General features: G+C 36.7%; 1 protein-coding gene across 1 annotated transcript in view; it reads right to left on the bottom strand.

Moving 5' to 3' along the window:
* Positions 1 to 5,513: 5,513 nt before the first annotated feature.
* The window catches only part of HSD17B4 (hydroxysteroid 17-beta dehydrogenase 4), an 81,129-nt gene continuing 67,219 nt past the window's right edge, over positions 5,514 to 19,423 (bottom strand). The window contains exons 23-24 of the mRNA XM_014844074.3: positions 13,944 to 14,071; positions 5,514 to 5,934 (exon numbers count right to left, since the gene is read on the bottom strand). Coding sequence (XP_014699560.1) covers positions 5,845 to 5,934; positions 13,944 to 14,071 — 218 coding nt within the window. The 3' untranslated portion in view covers positions 5,514 to 5,844. The remainder of the gene's footprint in view (positions 5,935 to 13,943; positions 14,072 to 19,423) is intronic.

Consider the following 19,423-nt stretch of genomic DNA (forward strand, 5'->3'; position numbering starts at 1 on the left):
GTTTTATTACTTGCCACTGAAAGAATGCCTACTGCTGCAACTGTGAACCATGCTAAAGCATCTGACAAGAAGATGGCCAAGTAGGAATCATCACAGGTTTCTAAGTTGGGAAGTCACATATTCAGATGTGTGTTTTAGTAAGGCCTCTGGTGGCTGCAGGGAAGTGGGTGGTGAGAGAGTGGTGGCTAAAGACTGGAAAGCCATTAAAATGAGCTATTAAATATGAGTGCATACTTGAGGAGTAGTATCATAGAGTAAAATAAATGACAAGAGTTGGTGAAGGACTGAATGTAAGGTGTAAGGAAGAGAAAAGTCAAAGATGACTCTGGTTTCTTAGTTTAGTTCAGCAAAAGGTGATGTTCTTAACTAAGACAACAAGAATAGATGCAGATGTAGGAGTGGAGAGGAAGATCACGTTTATTTTAAATGCGTGTCTGCAGTAACTATACGACAACAGTATAGTAATGATTTGGAACTCTGGGTGAACTATGGAATTATAGAGAGATCAGAGGTAAAGATATAGACTCTGAGTTACCAGCACTCAGGTGATGGCTGAAGATATGACAGTAGATGCAACAATCCAGGAAGAAAATGTTTACCAAGAAGTGGAGAGGTATGAAACCTTGATTAAAAATCCTGAAAAGATAGACGGATGGAGGAAGTTACAAAAGAGACAAAGTAGAAGTCAGTGAGATTAACCCATAGGTTCATCAAGAAGTGAACATATTTCTCATTGGACTATAAAAGAGAAGTAAAAAATTAAGAAGGATAGTGCATTCAACAATAGTAAATATTACCAAAAGGTTACTGAGTATTAGGACTAATAAGAAGCCCCTAAATCTAGCTATCAGTAGCTCTATGACCTTTAAGATCGACAGAAATGGGTTAGTAAGATAATTAAAAGATCACTTTCTTAATATGTTTTAAGCATCTAGGGTTTATATTCAACACTTCCATTAATGTATGGTGGCATCTGATTAATTTTAATATGCTAGTTCTATTTGGAAGAACACTAAGCTTTTCCAAGCTAAACAGGAATAATAGCTGTTATAAAATACCAACATTAAAAGACTGCCATTGTTTTTTTTTATTCAGTTGGCATAACAATGAATCATTCTAAATTAAACTTATGGGATGCAACAAAAGCAGTTCTAAGAGGGAAGTTCATAGTGATAAACGCCTACCTCAAGAAACAAGAAAAGTCTCAAGCCAGCCCTGATGGCCTAACAGTTAGCTTGGTGTGCTCCACTTTGGCGGCCCGAGTTTGGTTCCCAGGCACGGAACCACACCACTCATCTGTCAGTAGCCATGATGTGGCAGAGGCTCACACAGAAGAACCAGAAGAACTTACAACTATATACAACTATGTACTGAGGCTTTGAGGGGGAAAAAGGAATTTAAAAAAAAAAGAGGAAGATTGGCAAATCTTCCCCTACAAAAAATAATAATAATAATAATAAATTTAAAAAAAGAAACAAGAAAAGTCTCAAATAAACAGCATAACTTTACACCCTCAAGGAACTAGAAAAAGAAGAATAAATGAAGCCCAAATTTAGCAGAAGGAAGGAAACAGCAAAGATTAGAGCAGAAATAAAAGAAACAGAGACTAAAAAGACAATAGAAAAGATCAATGAAACTAGGAATTGGTTCTTTGAAAAGATAACCCAAAGTGACATACCTTTAGCTAGCGTCCCCCCCAAAAAAAGAGAAAACTCAAATAAATAAAATCAGAAATTAAAGAGAAGAGCTTAACAACTGATACCATATAAACACAAAGGATCATAAGAGACTACCATGAACAATTATATGCCAACAAACTGGATAACCTAGAAGAAATAGATAAATTCCTAGAAAAATACAACTTATCAAGATTAAATCATGAAGAGAGAGAAAATCTGAACAGACTGATTACTAGTAAGGAGATTGAATCAATAATCCAAAACATCCCAACAAACAAAAGACCAGGACCAGACAGCTTCACAGGTGAATTCCAACAAATATTCAAAGAAGAATACCACTCTTTCTCAAACTCTTCCAAAAATGGAAGACTCATTACCCTGATACCAAAACCAGAAAAGGATGCCAAAAGAAAAGAAAATTACAGGCCAATATGCCTGATGAACACAGATGCAAAAATCCTCAACAAACCAAATTAGCAAACCAAATTCAACATATATTAAAAGAATTATACACCACAATCAAGTGAGATTTATTCCAGGGGAGCAAGGATGGTTTGACATTTGCAAATAAGTCAATGTGATACATGACATTAACAAAATGAATGATAAAAATCATATGATCACCTCAATAGATGCGGAAAAAGCATTTGACAAAATTCAACATCCATTTATGATAAAAACTCTCAACAAAGGGGGTATAGAGGAAACATTCCTCAACATAATAAACTCCACATATACAAGCTCCATAGCTAACATCATACTCAACAATGAAAAGCTAAATGCTTTTCCTCTAAGATCAGGAACAAGACAAGGATGCCCTCTTGCCACTTTTATTTAACATAGTATTGGAAGTCCTAGCCAGAGCAATTAGACAAGAAAAAGAAATAAAAGGCATCCAAACTGGAAAGGAAGAAGTCAAACTGTCACTATTTGTGGATGACATGATTCTATATATTAAAAAGCCTAAAGAATCTACCAAAAAACTATTGGAAATAATAAATTCAGCAAAGTTGCAGAATACAGAATCAATATACAAAAATCAGTTGTGTTTCTATACACTAATAACAAGCTATCAGAAAGAGAAATTAAGAAAACAATCTCATTTAAAACTTCATGACAAAGAATAAAACACCAAGGGATAAATTTAACCTAGGAGCTGAAAGCCCTGTTTACTGAAAACTATAAGACACTGATGAAAGAAACTGAAGACACAAATAAACAGAAAAGTAATCCATGTTCATGGACAGGAAGAATTAATATTATTAAAATATCCATACTACCCAAAGCAATCTACAGATTTAGTGCAATCCCTATCAAAATTCTAATGGCATTCTTTACAGAAATAGAACAAACAATCCTAAATTTGTATGGAACCACAAAAGACTCTGAAGAGCCAAAGCAATCTTGAGAAAAAAGAATAAAGCTGGAGGCATCATACTCCCTGATTTCAAGCCACATTACAGAGTTATACTAATCAAAATAGTATGGTATTGGGATAAAAAGAGACACATACATGAACGGAAGAGAACAGACAGCCCAGAAATAAACCCAACCATACAGGTCAATTAATTTACAACAAAGGAGCCAAGAATACACAATGGGGCAAGGACCGTCTCTTCAATAAATGCTGTTGGGAAAAACTGGACAGCCACACACAAAAGAATGAAACTGGACTACTATCTTACACCATACACAAAAATTAACTCAAAATGGATTTAAAAACCAGAAGACCTGAAACCAGAAAACTCCTAGAAGAAAATACAGGCATTAAGCTCCTTGACATCAGTCTTGGCAATGGTTTTTTGAATCTGACACCAAAAGCAAAGAGAACAAAAGCAAAAATAAACAAGTGGAACTACATCAAACTAAAGAGCTTCTGCACAGCAAAAGAACCATCCACCACATGAAAAGGCAACCTACAGAACGGGAGAAAATATCTGCAAATCATATATCTGATAAGGGATTAATATATAAAGAACTCATACAACTCAACAGCAAAAAAACAAAGAATCTGATCAAAAAATAGGCAGATATGAATAGACATTTTTCCAAAGAAGACATACAGATGGCCTTCGGGTGCATGAAAAGATGCTCAACATCACAAATCAAAACCATGAGATATTACCTCACACCTATTAGAATGACTATTATCAAAAAGAGAAGAGATAAGTGTTGACAAGGATGTGGAGAAAAGGGAACCCTTGTGCACTATTAGTGGGAATGTAAATTGGTGCAGCCACTATGGAAAACAGTTTGGAGGTTCCTCAAAAAATTAAAAATAGAACTACCATATGATCCAGCTATTCCACTCCTGGGTATTTATCTGAAGAAAACAAAAACACTAACTCAAAAAGATACGTGTACCTCCATGTTCACTGTAGTATTATTTACAGTAGCCAAGATATGGAAACAACCTAAGTGTCTATCAATGGATGAATGGATAAGAAAATGTGGATGGATGTGTGTGTGTGTTTGTGTCTAATATATTACACACACCAAAAAAATGAAATATTATTCAGCCATAAAAAAGAATGAAATCTTGCCATTTACAAGAACACAGATGGACATCAAAGGGCATTATGCTAAGTGAAATAAGTCAGAGAAGGACAAATACTGTATGATCTCTCTTATACGTGGAATCTAAAACAATGAAACGAAGCTCATAGAAACAGAGAACAGATTTGTGGTTGCCAGAGGTGGGGGAGAGGGGGTAGGGAATGAGAGAAGAGAGTGAAGGGGGTATTAAATATTAAAACTAACTAAATAAATAAAATTAAAAGTATGCTACCAAAAAAAGGTTAATTTTATGATACCATACAGAGTTCATGAAACTAAGGCATAATTGGCAAACATGTAACTTTTCTTCTACGCCTTCTATATATCCTGCTCATTCATTAAATCAACAATAATACACTGACATCCTCAACTATGTTCCATTACTGTGCAAAGTATTACAATTTCAAATTTTTGAGACTTTCTCCCTTGATCCCCAAGCTCTAGTTCCTTCAATCTTATTCCCTGAAGCAAACTGCTGTGCTGCACTCCCAGAAGCCCCACTCAGCTGATGACATATTATTCCCCCAGGTAGATTATCAACTGACATAAGAACATACCTGGAATCGCTCTGCTGCTTTGGCCCCTTTGCAGGGCAGGCTATAATCAATGATGAGTTAGCTCAGGACAATTCTGAAGGGCAGTCCCAGCTTCAGAGCTCCCAAAAGAATGGCTGAGGCCTTGTGGTAACTGCACCACAGCCTAACTTCTCCCTCGGCACAGCGCTGCTTTCTTTGCTTACCACCCCTTACCCCCAGGTATTGATCCCAAGAACACTCTCAAACAAATTTCCTGCCCATGAATCTCCTTCTCAAAGTCTGCTTCTCAGAGAACTCAGCCTATAACACCCACACAACCAAACATATTCTCCTCAGTTGTGCTCCATGATTGAAACTTACTCCATCCCTCAGCTGAGCATCCCACTAATTGGTCACCTTTGCAGCCAACTCATCAAAAGAGCATCTCGTCAACACACATCATCTCGCCAAAATGTTGGGGAAAACAGTGATATGACAGTACTTGCCAGTAACATGTTTATGATTTAAGATTATTGATTAAGCAAGAAAGCTGTATATTTGGTAAATTTACAGCATCATATGAAAGCAAAGAATTTCTAGCAAAAGGGAGGGAGGAAGAAAGAAAACTATTTGGAAACCCAAAGACCTTTCTCTTGACTTAAAGCAGAGCATTATCTATTATAGCAAAGTGTGAAAAATGAGTACATGCATAAAAATTCATGTTAAAACTGGAGTATCAATTAGAGAACAGAAAATAACAAAATGAAGCATAAAAGGCATCCAAGTGGCCTTTATTTATTTAATTTTTTCTTCAACTTATAAGTGCTATCACAATTCTAAAGAGATTGGACTTGGGGGAAATTTTTTATCAAGATATAGATCTAAGAACAGAAGGATAATCATGTGCTACCTTACAGTTTCTTGTAAAAATAATGATAACATGAAAAATTAGTAGAAAATGAAAACCTGAAAAGTTATCTGAAATCTGAAAATGTTAACCAATTTCCCCTGTATCTTAGTTTTGATCACTTTTGCACATTTGAGTGAAGAGAGTATTTAATTTTTCTCTTTTCATTAATAATGTAGTATGTCCTTCAGAGCTTGGCGTAGTCTTTTAGAATCTTCTGAAGCTTCTGGCTCACCATGATGTTCCCTTTGGCCTTCAGTTTGCCACTAAAGAATGCCTGGAAAGGACAGAGAGAAAAAGAGTACCTTCATCATGTTACATTTTATTTCTTTCTTTTAAAAGATCATTGTTCAGACTAAATACAATTGAGTTGTTAATTCTGGACAACAAAGGCAACTTTTATCTAGCAATGATAGTTTAATGATTGCAGATAGCACCCATATTTTTAGATATCTAAGAAAAAATAAATGTTTCTTGTGTAGTTTAGAAAACCATAGAATAATTTATCTGCACTGACAGATCTGGGAGTTATGCTTCAACCTATGCTTCTGGCTTCAGTCTACGTTCTTAAACATAAATTTGAGACCATATGAATAAAAAGCCTTTACTGTATTCCTAAGAATAAAAATATTCAGAGGGGAAGAGGTACGGGGTAGGGTAAAGGGGCGCATGTGTATGGTGACAGATGGCAACCAGACATCTGGTGGTGAACACAACACAGTCTATACAAAAGCTGAAATATAATGTTGTACATCTGAAATTTATATACTGTTATAAACCAATGTGACCTCAATAAAAAAAAATTTAAAAATTCAATTCAGAACTTTTGAAAGCAGATCAAAAATATTTATTACATCTTCATGAAATAGAAAGCCATATAATGCCAAAATAAGATAATATAACAAAGTCGTGAATAGATCCTAGGCTGTAGCATCGGAATGCCTGGGTTAAAATCTAAGGTCTGCCACTAACTAGCAAAGTGAGCTTAGGCAAATTAGTTAACCTCTCTGAGCTCCCACCTCCTCATCTATAATGGGCATGACAACAGTACCTAAAAAAGACAGCTTTGTTGTGTGAGTTAAATGAAATGGTGTGTAAAGTGCTTAGCTTAGTGCTTGACATGTTGCATATTAAGCTCATCATCACTAAGCACAAGGCTGGCAGGTTAAAACACTAAGAGCTTCCATACTACCTCCGCATCTGACCTGACAACAGAAACTTGTGCAAGTTGCTTAAATTCTCCCTCAGTGTCAAGTTCCCTATCAGTAAAATAAAAATAGTAAATCACAGATCAGAGTTTTTACAGCTTATTGAGAAAATAACATGGAATATCAAGTGAAAAAGAAGTCCCTAGATTTTTAGCTAGATTGAAAAGTTAGTAATATCCATGTATACTTAACATTACAAAGCAGCCCTACAGATACTCTCACTTGAGAAGCACAGTCATCGACTTGAAGTGGCCATGTCAGCAGTTCTCATCCCAGTTGACAGATGAGAAAACTGAAGTTCAGGGAGCGTAAATAACCTGCTCAAGGCCACAAAGCCAGCAGGAAGGAGGGCCAGGACCTGAACTCGGGTGATCTTTGCTCAACATCATCTCCTGCTTATCAACTAGCAGCAACTTGATCTCAAAAGTAAATTCTCACCAACTTGACGAAAAGCAAAAACTACTTAAACTTTTCATCCCAGAAATAATAAGGGAGAACGCATTCAATCAGGATCAAGTGCCAGGTATTCAAACTGGAGATGGGAATTTCAAAACGAAGACTGCTTTCCCTGTACAGTTACAGAAACAATGGTCTGTGACTCCTGCAAAGAGGGCAGTACGTAGACTTGCTTGCCAGGGACTAAAGGCTGAGAAGAACTTACAACCTAAAATACGAACACCTAATTCCTTGAAGTAAATACACCAATATTTGATGGCTGTTATTGAGTGGAAGGATTTTGTACATAAGTCTTAGTTCCTATCTATTTTCTTAGGATGGATTCTTAGAAGAAGAATGACTAAATCATGACATTTCTTAAATAAGGTTCCTGACTATACTTTCATATTGCCACAATTTCCAAACTGTGCACCGTGGCGCACCAGAGCATCACAGCAAACTCCCAGGGATACTGTGGAATATTTAAAATTTTCCAGGAAAATCCAGTAACATTGGTAAAACACAACATGAAAAACTACTATTGTTTGGGCCTAACTACTTACTTAACAGAACCTTTAGGTATTTCTTTTGGTCTAGGAGTGCCATGCAGAAAGTGGTGAGACCCTAAGTTGCTATAAAGGAAGAAAGCCAGCGAACCTCCGCCACAATGCTTTCCAGAAAGACTACATCAAACTGATATTCCTTCCAGCTACATGTGAATTCTCTTATCCTGACCTTAACAATGCTATTTTCTTAATCTTTGAAAATCTGAGGGAAAAATCACATGCTTTAATTTGCATTTTTTGGATCCTGAGAAAAATTAATAGTTTTTCTCATGTATGTTATTCATTTCCATTTTTTTTCATTAATTATTGGTTCATACCTTTCGCCCATTTTTTATATTGAGATCTACTGCTTTCTAGACTTTTTTATAGGTTACTGATACCAACATAGTGTGTATCATTTTCTTTCCCCCAGGCTTATGGGAATATCTTACGGAGTCTGACATGCAGAAGTTCTTAATTTCTAGATAGCCTAAACTACTGCTATTGAGCTTATGTTCCTTATTTCTATCCTTGCTTCAATCTACTCAAGTATTAGATTGGCAAGATTCTAGGCTAGGAAATATATCTCTCTCCCTGTGCTCATGAGTAACATTATAGAAAGGGAGTCAAAAAATAAAACGTAAACAAGTAAAGCCTGTTATAAATGCTATGAAGGAGAGAATAGGATGCTATTAGAGAGTCTAACAGGAAGGAACTACTTTGGATGAAATGAAGCTAGCCATGCAAAAAGTTGAGGGTAGAAATTTCAAAAACGTCAAATGCAAGACAGCAAAGGGGTGAAAGCTGATGGGAAGGAACTGAGAGGAAAAACAATGTAAGTGGAATTAGCATAATAAGTGATGAGGCAGGACCGGCCGGTGACGCAGCAGTTAAGTTCGCACGTTCTGCTTTGGCCGCCTGGGATTCACTGGTTCGGATCCTGGGTGAGGACATGGCACTGCTTGGCAAGCCATTCTGTGTAGGCGTCCCACAGATAAAGTAGAGGAAGATGGGCACAGATGTTAGCTCAGAGCCAGTCTTCCTCAGCAAAAAAAGGAGGATTGGGGGACCGGCCCCGTGGCTGAGTGGTTAAGTTTGTGCGCTCCGCTGCAGGTGGCCCAGTGTTTCGTCAGTTCGAATCCTGGGCACGGACATGGCACCGCTCATTGAGCCACGCTGAGGCGGCGTCCCACGTGCCACAACTAGGAGGACCAACAACTAAGAATATACAACTATGTACCAGGGGGCTTTGGAGAGAAAAAGGAAAAAAATAAAATTTAAAAAAGAAGGAGGATTGGCAGCAGTTAGCTCAGGGCTAATCTTCCTCAAAAAAACAAAAAAAACACAACTAAGTGATGAGGCAGGTAGTGTGGGATGAAGCTGAAAAGATGAGCAAGGGAAACATCATATGTAACATAACAACAGGTAGTTTGGATTTTATCCAAGTGCAAAAGGAAATCTTGGGAGTTTTTTATCAGGTGGAAAGAACTATAATCTGATCTACATTTTTAAAGTATTACCCTGGCTCCTGTGTGGAGAACAGATTGGTGGAGAGGTAAGACTGGAAGCAGCGAGATCAGTCAGGAAGCTACTGTAAGCCAAGTGAGAGGTGACAGAGGCTTGGATCAGGGTGCTATCCTTAGTGAGGAAGATGAAGTCAAGATATATTTTGGAGAAAAATCAGGCAGGATTAAGGATAGAAAGGACACACAGAGGTACAGAAGGAAACCAAGATGATGCTTACATTACTGAGCATATTAATTTGGGTAGACAGATGACAGCGCCATTTCCTGAAAACTGCTTATAACACTACGAAACTCAGAGAGGACGACCAAGCGAGACATTTAAATTTGTGAATTGTCAACATATAGATGGCTTTAAATACCATGGGATGGATGAACTCATTTAAGGAGAGTGTTATTTAGAGAAGCTCCCTGAAATGAGCCCTGAAAAACACCAAATTTAATGGTTGAGGGGAGAAGAAGACACCAAAGGAAATTAGGAATAGCCAAAGGTGGAGAAAGCGAAAAACAGGAAAACACAGAATCATAAAGCCAAGGGATGAAATTATTTTAAGCAGTTGGTGGTTGACTGACTTGAACATGACTGAAAGGTTGCGTAAGATGCAGATAGAGAAACAGTCATTGGATTTAGCAAAACAGAACCTTGACAAAAATGCTATCAGTGGAATAACAGACGTGGATGGAATAACAGACGTGGAAGTCAGATAAGAGAGGGTAGAAGAGCAAAGTTAAGACAGAATGTTTAAACCGGTGCTGCCCAACAAAGTAGCCACTAGCGTATGTGGCTGCTGAGTACCTGAAATATGGTTAGTCTTGGCAGAGATGCACTGGATTTTAAAGATTGAGTATAAGAAAAAGGATATAAAATATCCCATTAATATTTTTAACATTGATTACATGCTGAAATATTTGACTGTATTGGGTTAAACACATGAAATTAAAATTAATTTCATTTGTTTCTTTTTAACTTTGTTTAATGTGTCTACTAGAAAAATTTTAATTATATATGTAGCTCACATTACATAACTATTGGACAGTGCTGGTTTAGACAATTCTTTTGTGAAAAGAATCACAGACATGCTGGATTGAAATCTGATATCAAGAGAAGGCATTTAGAGGCTGGCCCAGTGGCATAGTGGTTAAGTTCATGCACTCCACTTCTGTGGCTCAGGGTTTGCAGGTTCAGATCCCAGGTGCAGACCTACACACTGCAAATCAAGTCATGCTCTGGTGGCATCCAACATACAAAATAGAAGAAGATTGACACAAATGTTAGCTCAGTGACAATCTTCCTCAAGCAAAAGGAGGAAGACTGGCAACAGATGTTAGCTCAGGGCCAATCTTCTTCACCAAAAAAAAAAAAAAAAAAAAAAGAACAGGAGGACATTTGCTTTAGAATCAAGATATTAGCCTGCCTGTATGCTGTGTGAGAATTATGTAGTGGAATGGGAGAGATTGATTCAGAAAAGAGAGAAAAGGGGAAGCAGCAATGATCTTGAGCAGATATCTGGAAGAGAACTGAAGGGACTAGTCTTTGACAGGAAGAGAAAAAATTCCTTTAATATAGTATATGGGAAGAGAAAAAGATGGATGCAGATGCTTATAGAATAGACCTGATGATAGGAAGGTAAAAGTGTTCATCTAAAAGCCTTTTGTTTTCAAGGAAACACGAAGGATGTTTGAAAGGGAGGTGGGGGTGTGTGAGAGTTTAGAGAAGACAAGTACGAAACAGTCAACAGGAATGGAAGTTTACTGGAAAATCATAATAAGATTGCTAGACAGTGCTTAGAGACTCTTTGAGGCTTGTGATCAAAAACTTAAAGGGAAGCCAATCTGTCTAGTTGGATGGCTTTTTTCCTGCCACGTTCATCTATTCAGGTACAGATACAAAAATGGCAGGGAATGGGGTTAAAACAGGGTGGAGTTTTCCAGGCAAGTAAGATGAGAGCGATACAAGGGAGTTGAAGGTATTTTCAAGGGAGATATTATGCAGATGAACCATGGAATCTAAGGTGAACAAGGAGAGAAGACAAAACAGAAGGGACCTGATGGATAGAAAGTGGTGGTGTCAACAAACTGAAGCCCTCAGCTCTAGTAATAGGAATAACATAACAGGTTAATGGAACTGTAGGTGATGGTATTGAAAAATAGAGATGTTTTGAAATAGATGTTGAAGTTGTACATTTTATGCTGCTAATAAGGACTAAAGCTGATATACAATAGAGTAAAAGATAATTAGAAGTGAGATCAATCAACGAAGAGAAGTCACTTTTATGAATCTTGAAGTAAGCCACCAAGGTTGACAAGAACTGGTGGCAGAGAAAGACTGTCCACTAGCAGACAAGGTCTTTGATAACTGAAGAAGAGTGATGACAGCACCGCAGTGGAGGAGAAGGTAATAAAGCCAAATAAGTCTAGAAAATCCCTGATATTCAGTGTCTCTAAGAATTAGCATTAAGAACAATAAATATCCAAGTTTTCATCAAGTTTTTGCTTTGCTTTTATTTTCCACATTTAATTCTATCCCATGTGCTATGATTTAGGTATACGGAATGACAGAAAGCACTACCACTTCCTACGCAACTCCCCAGTACCATTCACTGAATAAACCATTCATCCCCAAAAGGCCTGGTATTCCAAGCAATTATATAAATGTTTCCCTAATCCTACATTTAATCTTTATATACATGCATCTCAAATATAACATATCTAAAAAAGAACTCTTAATTACCCATTCTCTGCCCCAAAGTCAGCTTTCCACTTTAAAACTCAGATGCTGCCATTCCACAGCTCAGTGGCTTCCCACCACACAAGAGCTAAACTCCTCGGCAAGACCTACCAGGTCCTGTGGAATCTGGCCCTTGCCTACTTCTCCCATCTCACCTCCTACCACTCTCCTCCCTGTTCGTTTTACTAGCTCTACTGGCCTCCTCACAGTTAGAAAACCACAATAAGCCTCCAGCCTTTGCACTAGTTGTTTCCTTAGGCTCAAGGCTCATTCCCTCACTTCGTTTAGTCTCTATCAGGCCTTTTCAGACAACTCTATCTAAAATAGTGCCTTTATCCCGTCACACTCTACTCTAGGGGTTGGCGAACTACTCCCTGTGGACCAAAACTAGTCTGCTGCCTGTTTTTGTAAATAAAGTTTTACTGGGACACAGCCCCATCCACGGGTTTACATATATTCTACAGCTACTTTAACTCTTTAACAACAATGAAAGTGAGCAGGTGAAACAGAGAACCCTGGGCCAGCAAAGCCCAAAATATTTATTATGTGACCCTTCCAACCACTGCTCTAACCCATTACTCTAACTTGCTTTTCTTCATACCTGAAAGAAAAGTTGAATTCTATTTCTTTTCCATTCCCCTCTAGAAGTAAACTCCACACTGTAGGGGCACTGTCTTGTTCAGCCACACTTCGAATCCCAGTAATAGTAGGTACTAAATAAATTCCCGGGAAGGAACTAGGTGAGGACTCGGTGCCAAGCACTACACTAAGCTCTTCATGTATATTACTGGATTTAGTTATCATAACAATCCTTTGGGATTACTGCAATTATTATATTCATTTTACCAATGAGAAAATTGAAGTTTAGAGAGTAAGTGGCAGGGCTAAGATTCAAACTCAGATTTAACTGATGCCAAAGAACATATTTTTAAACACTATACTACTTTACAATTCTTTTTAAATAAATCTTTCTAGCCAGGAAAATTGAACATTGTCTGATTTATTCAAATTGCTTTGCGTCTCGTAAAGTTGTATAGTTTTCATCACATAAGCACTGTGCTTTTCTTGTTAGCGTGGTCATTGGTATTTTGTAGTCTGGGTTGTGATTATCAACAAATTTATTTCAATTATATCTTCTACTTGGTTTTTGCTTCTCTGTGAAAGCTATTTTTTAATAATTATTGTGCATTGAACCACTTGTTTGAACTCCTTTATTCTAAGAATCAATAAGTTGATTCTCTTGGGATTTCTAGCTAAAAAATCATGATTTGAAAACAATAAACTTTTCTCCTCCATTCTAATTGCTAAATCAGTTACTTTAATTTTGTGTGCTTGTGGATTGGCTAAAGGCTTCAGAAGATTAACTCATAATGGTCAGAGAGTCTCTTGTCTTAATCATGATTTTCCAGTGAAATGCCTCTAAATGTTCCACTTCCAATAAGACACTGACTGCTATGTTCTATCCTTCTATTTCCAGTTTTCAATAACAGTAAAGACTAGTTCTTAATCTTATATATCAGGAACAAATATCTTATTTTATAAAATATCTACTAATATCATACTGTTTTTCACCTCTGAACTAATGGCAATAATACATTAAAAGATCTAAATGTGGGTTTTATACTGTTTACAGACTAAAGAAGAATTTCACCCAAAAATTCAGTTTTAAAAAGTGTTCAGTTCAAACTCCACTAGAAAAATATATGATCTGTCAACTCAGATATTGCTATCAACTGTCTTCTTCAGAGTTGTAAGCGATCTATCTTAGAATTTGGGAGTCAGCTAAATACATCAATTGTCAACAGGAAGCAATAATGATGAAGAAATGAACATTTTAAGAGTGTTACCTTCTGAGGATCAAGCTTGCCCTGGACTACCTCCATGAAATGCTCATCTGAAAGTGTCAAGGTTGTGTCAGCAGAGCCTCTTGCAGGGCCTTGATACACTTCTCCAGAACCATTTTTCAGGTCAATAGCTGGGAAAATAGGAAGAAACCAATATGTATCATTTTTTCTTCACAACATGAGAGTAAAATACACCAACTAAAATGCAGACATTTCTATAGTTTCCAAGTGGTTACTTATAGTTAATGTGGTAGTTATTCTATGTTACATATTACCTGTCATTCAGAAAAACTATATAAATCCTTTATTTTTTGAGATGTCCTTTCTACAAAGAAGTTCTTCAAACGTCAAATCAATAATAGATTTTCCTCATTGAAGAAGTTTACAAAACAGAGATACTTTAAATGTGAATCAATGTAGGATAACATATTATAAGGAAGTTGTTGGAGGTTATATGGTTAAGGTCTTTAGGTTCAAATACAGACTCCACAGTCAACAAAGGACGAAAGCTGGATTTTAAAAGAGTTGTATGTTGTTGGGTTGGGAGAAGGGAAGACACACTCTACCCACCTTTCAAATACCTGAATTTATCAAAGGTTCTGTCATATGGATAGCAAGATAGTCAAAACACATTTTAAAAAGATTTTAATTAGTTTGTTATACTTATGATTTATTTATAAAGTTTTTATTGCCATAACTGTTGTAAACATTAAAATTAGCTTCTTTTTCCTTAACTCTTTTTGACAGTAGGCTTAAGTGTCCCAGAAACAGTCTGGGTAAGTGGGAAAACTACTAAAAATTTACCTTTATTGCTCTCTATCTAACACTTGTAGAGCTGTATGCCAAAGCTACATTTTAGAAAGTTTGAACTGTCTCATACATGACCGAAACCAGTCATCCAGGAAGCCCAATTACACTCATCCAGCTCCAGCCACATAAACGTGCTTTCTCTTGCCACAGTGAAGGAACTACAATTGCATCACTTTCCCTAAGAGTGTGAAGGGAACCCTCAATTTAGGGTCAAGGAAAAGCTACGCGTACATAAGAAAACAACAAGTGCTTAACTACATTCTGCTTAGCCAAACCCTGCTCCAAAAAGAAAATAAAATCATTCCAACTCTCTTCAGAAGAGAATTTTGCCAACTAAACTAAAAATAACTTGTTGATAATGGTTACCTTGAGGAGGAGAAAGAGTGAGGAGGACCTTTTTACTTTGTATACTTCATTCACTCGCTTCACTGTGAAATTTCTACAATGGGTATCAGACCATGCAAGGTATCAGAAGTGAGGCACGAAGAGCAAAGGCTCTGTTCTTATTGGCACCTACATATTGTGAATGTGTTTCCATGTACTATTGGTACAGTTAAAATGAAAGAAAGGGAGAAAAAGAGAGTGATGGAGGTGGGGGGTAAGAGGAAGGAAAGGAGAGGAGAAGGAAAGAAAAGCAAGCCTCTGGCATTCGGCAGATAACATTCACGGTTTTAACTCTTCACAACTAAGACTAAGACCCACTATATACACTAGTCTTGCTCAGGAATAAAATTGGACCATAAACATCTTAATGCTTGCGTGTGGGAGTAAGTCTCAGGTAATGAAGGTTCTTAGCTGTCCACCTGCCCTCACACTCCCCTGCTGCTGCCTCATGGCCATGACTCTTGTAAGCAGTAAAACTTCTTTTTTTTTTAAAGATTTTATTTTTTCCTTTTTCTCCCCAAAGCCCCCTGGTGCATAGGGGGTCCTTCGTTGTGGGTCCTTCTAGTTGTGAGCAGTAAAACTTTTTACTGTGGAAAGCTAATAGCTAGGGCTGATAAAAGAAAAGAAGGCTAACAAAGGGAAGGTTCTCAGCAAGAATACAGAAATTTGGGGTGAAGGAGTGGAAGTTCCAGTTCCACAGTGGCTCAAGTCATGCATGCAACATGGCTCCTATGGGAGAATCATCCACCACCGTCACCTTGAGTTTACAGATGCCTATAAGGTCATGGCTAATCTTGCTAAAATGAAGAAACAGACTGTATGTATTTTCTTTTAGTGGAGATTTCAGAAGCTTTATGAATAACTTTAGCTCTGTTTTTACATAACCATTAAGGCTCTGAAAGAGTTCATAAAAATTTCAGTTATAGTTTACAGCATTTAATGGGGGAGGGAGAGGTGTTCAACAAGAACGTGCATCTGGAAACCTGGGGACCTTTGAAGGTCTTGGGATAAATACCGTACAAATTACAAAAGGCTACCACAGGAGAAAGGAGTTATTTTTATTGCTGCCTCTACCCCTTAAGATTATAAATTCTTTGCTGGAACAAGAACGTCTTGTCTTTGTATCCCCTACACTTCCTTGAACATAAAGTACTTAGTAACTATTTCTTAAGTGTATGATCAGAAAAGCACATGGAAGAAGCATCTCTATAAAAAAAATAACAACAAAGAAAAACTTCAGTTAAAAATAAAGGATTTTTAAAAAATCACACCAAGAAGGACACAATACTTTTGTGCTAGTCCTACCCAAAATTCATAAACTCAGTCTAATAATCATGAAGAAACATTAAGCAAACACAAACTGAAGAAAATTCTATGAAATAACCAGCCTCTACTTTTCAAATATGTTGAGGTCATGAAAAACAAAAACAGACTGAGGAATTCATCCAGATTAAATGAAACTAAAGAGATCTAACAACTGAATGCAATATATGATCCCAAATTGGACCCTGATCAGTTCTTTTTCTTTCTTCATTTCTATTATTATTATTATTATTATTATTACTATTATTATTAGTTTGCTACAAAGGACACTACTGAGACAATGGTACAATATTAATAAGGTCTATATAATAGATAATAATACTATATCAATGTTAATTTCCTGATATTGATAATTGTTCTATGAATAGATAAGAGCAAGACTTTGTTCTTAGGAAATGCTACTAGAGTATTTAGGGATAAAGGGACATTAGGTCTGTAAGTTACTCTCAAGTCCTTCAGAAAAAAAATAATATGTATGATGAAAATAAAATAGTAAAAAGCAAAAATGGAACAAAATGTTAACAATATGGAGAAACTTGGTGAAGGACAGATATAAGTTCTTAGTACTATTCTTGCAACTTTTCTGTAAGCCTGAAATTATTTCAAAATTTAAAAAAATATATGCTATTAAGATGAATCACATGCACAGCAAGATAGGAAGCCGTAACAGTTTTCAGTGGTTTTGTGTGTAAATGCACATGGGCAAGCAGTCAGGGGCTGTCCTGGTAAGAAGGGAAGCAGCCGCTGTTGCTAAGGGAATATAGAGTAACCTGAAGTAGATGACTCTCCAACAAAAAGGCTCCCATCCTTTACCGGACAGCATATTTCTTTCCAAAGGTCATCTTTCAAGTCTTTTCTATAAACACATGAGACTCTCATTTGGATCCCAATTCAAAATTTGGAAACAATACCTTTAAGATTTAGTTTATATCCAAGATGAGAAATCCTAAAGAGTAAACCGGTTTGACTACTAAAAGATGAGCACCAATCCAGAAGCTACTAGGTTCTAATGATCAAATGGTATCCTCAAGAATGAATGTATCCTGATCTTAAAAGAACGCCAGTTGCCAAATCTGTCTACATTTTCCACATTCCGGCAAAATTCCAAGATCCAAAAGAGATGACCTCTAACATTCAAAGAACATCTTCACCCAATCATTGTGACATAGTGCATAACAGATGCCTGGATTTAATCCAAATATGCAGACTGAGCTCTACAAAATCACAGTATATATTTTTTAAAACCCAACTCACTTCATTACTTAACAAAATTCCAGCAAAATTGGACAGTATTTCTAAAATCTTGCTATATAAATGTAAATTCCAATTATGTTCCTTCAATGGAAAAGATTACAAATATGTGAAAGGAAACCAAAATTCCTTTAGGAAGAAAACAACCAAATTGCTCAGTGCTAACCAGCTTAAACCTATCATCCTAAGGAAAACAAAATATATTTTTTACTCAGCAACATTGTAACACTGTTACATGAAAATAAATCTGTCTTTGTCAAAAGTTTCAGTTGTATGGCTATTTTACCGGATACATTCAAACAAGTAGATTCTTACTTGGAAATATGGGATTATATTTCTGCCTAGAGTTACAATAAATTGCATATTTAAAATCTGTGGGCCAAATTCTAAGATGTTCAACTTTATTTATGGACAAATGGAAATACTGGTGTCATTACTCTACAAACCATGAATAGCAGATAATCTTGGAGGACAATGAAGATTTCTTTCCATTTTCTCCCCGCGTGTCATGAAGCAGAGTAGCAAAGCTAATGCTCTGAGTTCCAACTACTATTTCCATAAATATGGTTTCCAACTGTCTGTCTCTGGCTGTGAACTTACCCCTAAATTCCAGGCTGCAGTTCCCAGAATCCAGTCCAGATCTCGGTCTGCTATAGTTCTGGCACCACAGCGTGTCCTCTTCTGGCCTAAACTTCTCTCCTCTCCCATGTTTTGCATTTCTAGTAATGGAGTCAATATCCTTGGTCACTCACGCCAAAACCTCAGCATTAGTTTTGACTCTCTCTCATTCTTCTTGTTTTATTAACTGTCTTGTTTTTCAGACATCAGTCAATTCTATCTTAGCAATAGATCCAGTAAGGCCCTCTCCTCTCCATTATCACTTTAATTTAGGTCTTCCTTCCCTTTAATCTGCAATGCAACAACCCTTGTATCCTGAACCCCAGGATTTCACACTTTCCTAATACATTGCTTCTAACAGTTATTACCATGGACAAACAAAGATATCCTGTCTTCATATTTGTAATCTACAACATCGCAGAGAACTGGGTACACAGTAAATGTTCAAATTTTTGTTGAATGAACCAGCTTCCCATTCTGTGAAAGCCAACAGCACCTTTTCCACGTCTCTTATCACTTGTTTTCTATCAGAATTACTTATATATATATACACAAGCCCCAATTCCTTATTTGAACTCCCTGAGGCCAGATGTGTTTTGGAATTCAGAATTTTTCAGATTTTAGAAAGGAAATACAGTACATAAAACATGTATTATATATTATAAAAGCCCCTCCAATGGTGCAAAACTCTATAAACAAATACATGATTTCCATACTCAACTAACCCACGGTAAGTGAGAGAAAGACAATCAATCCCATCGTGTAGGTTCAGACCAGGTTTTGCCACCAATGAGTTAGGAGAAAAAATATTCCATTTTTAGAGCTTATGGTTTCTGAATTTGCAGATAAAAGTAACTATGTTTTAATTTTCAGGAGCAGACTATTCTATACGGCATATAAAGCCTCTGATTCCTTATCTTCTTTATGCCTTCCTGCCATCTTTTATTTTCTTTGAGTTTTCACTCTTGCTTACAACAACAGAATTGGATCCAAAGGGTTTACCAGAACAACTTTTGGGTGGTTTTAGAAATTAATAGTGATAAATATTGTAAAATATAATGCTTACTTATAAATGTTTTAATGGTATCATACTGTTC

This window comes from Equus asinus, chromosome 9 (genome assembly GCF_041296235.1).
Source record: "Equus asinus isolate D_3611 breed Donkey chromosome 9, EquAss-T2T_v2, whole genome shotgun sequence".
In the NCBI taxonomy this organism is placed as follows: Eukaryota; Metazoa; Chordata; class Mammalia; order Perissodactyla; family Equidae; genus Equus; species Equus asinus.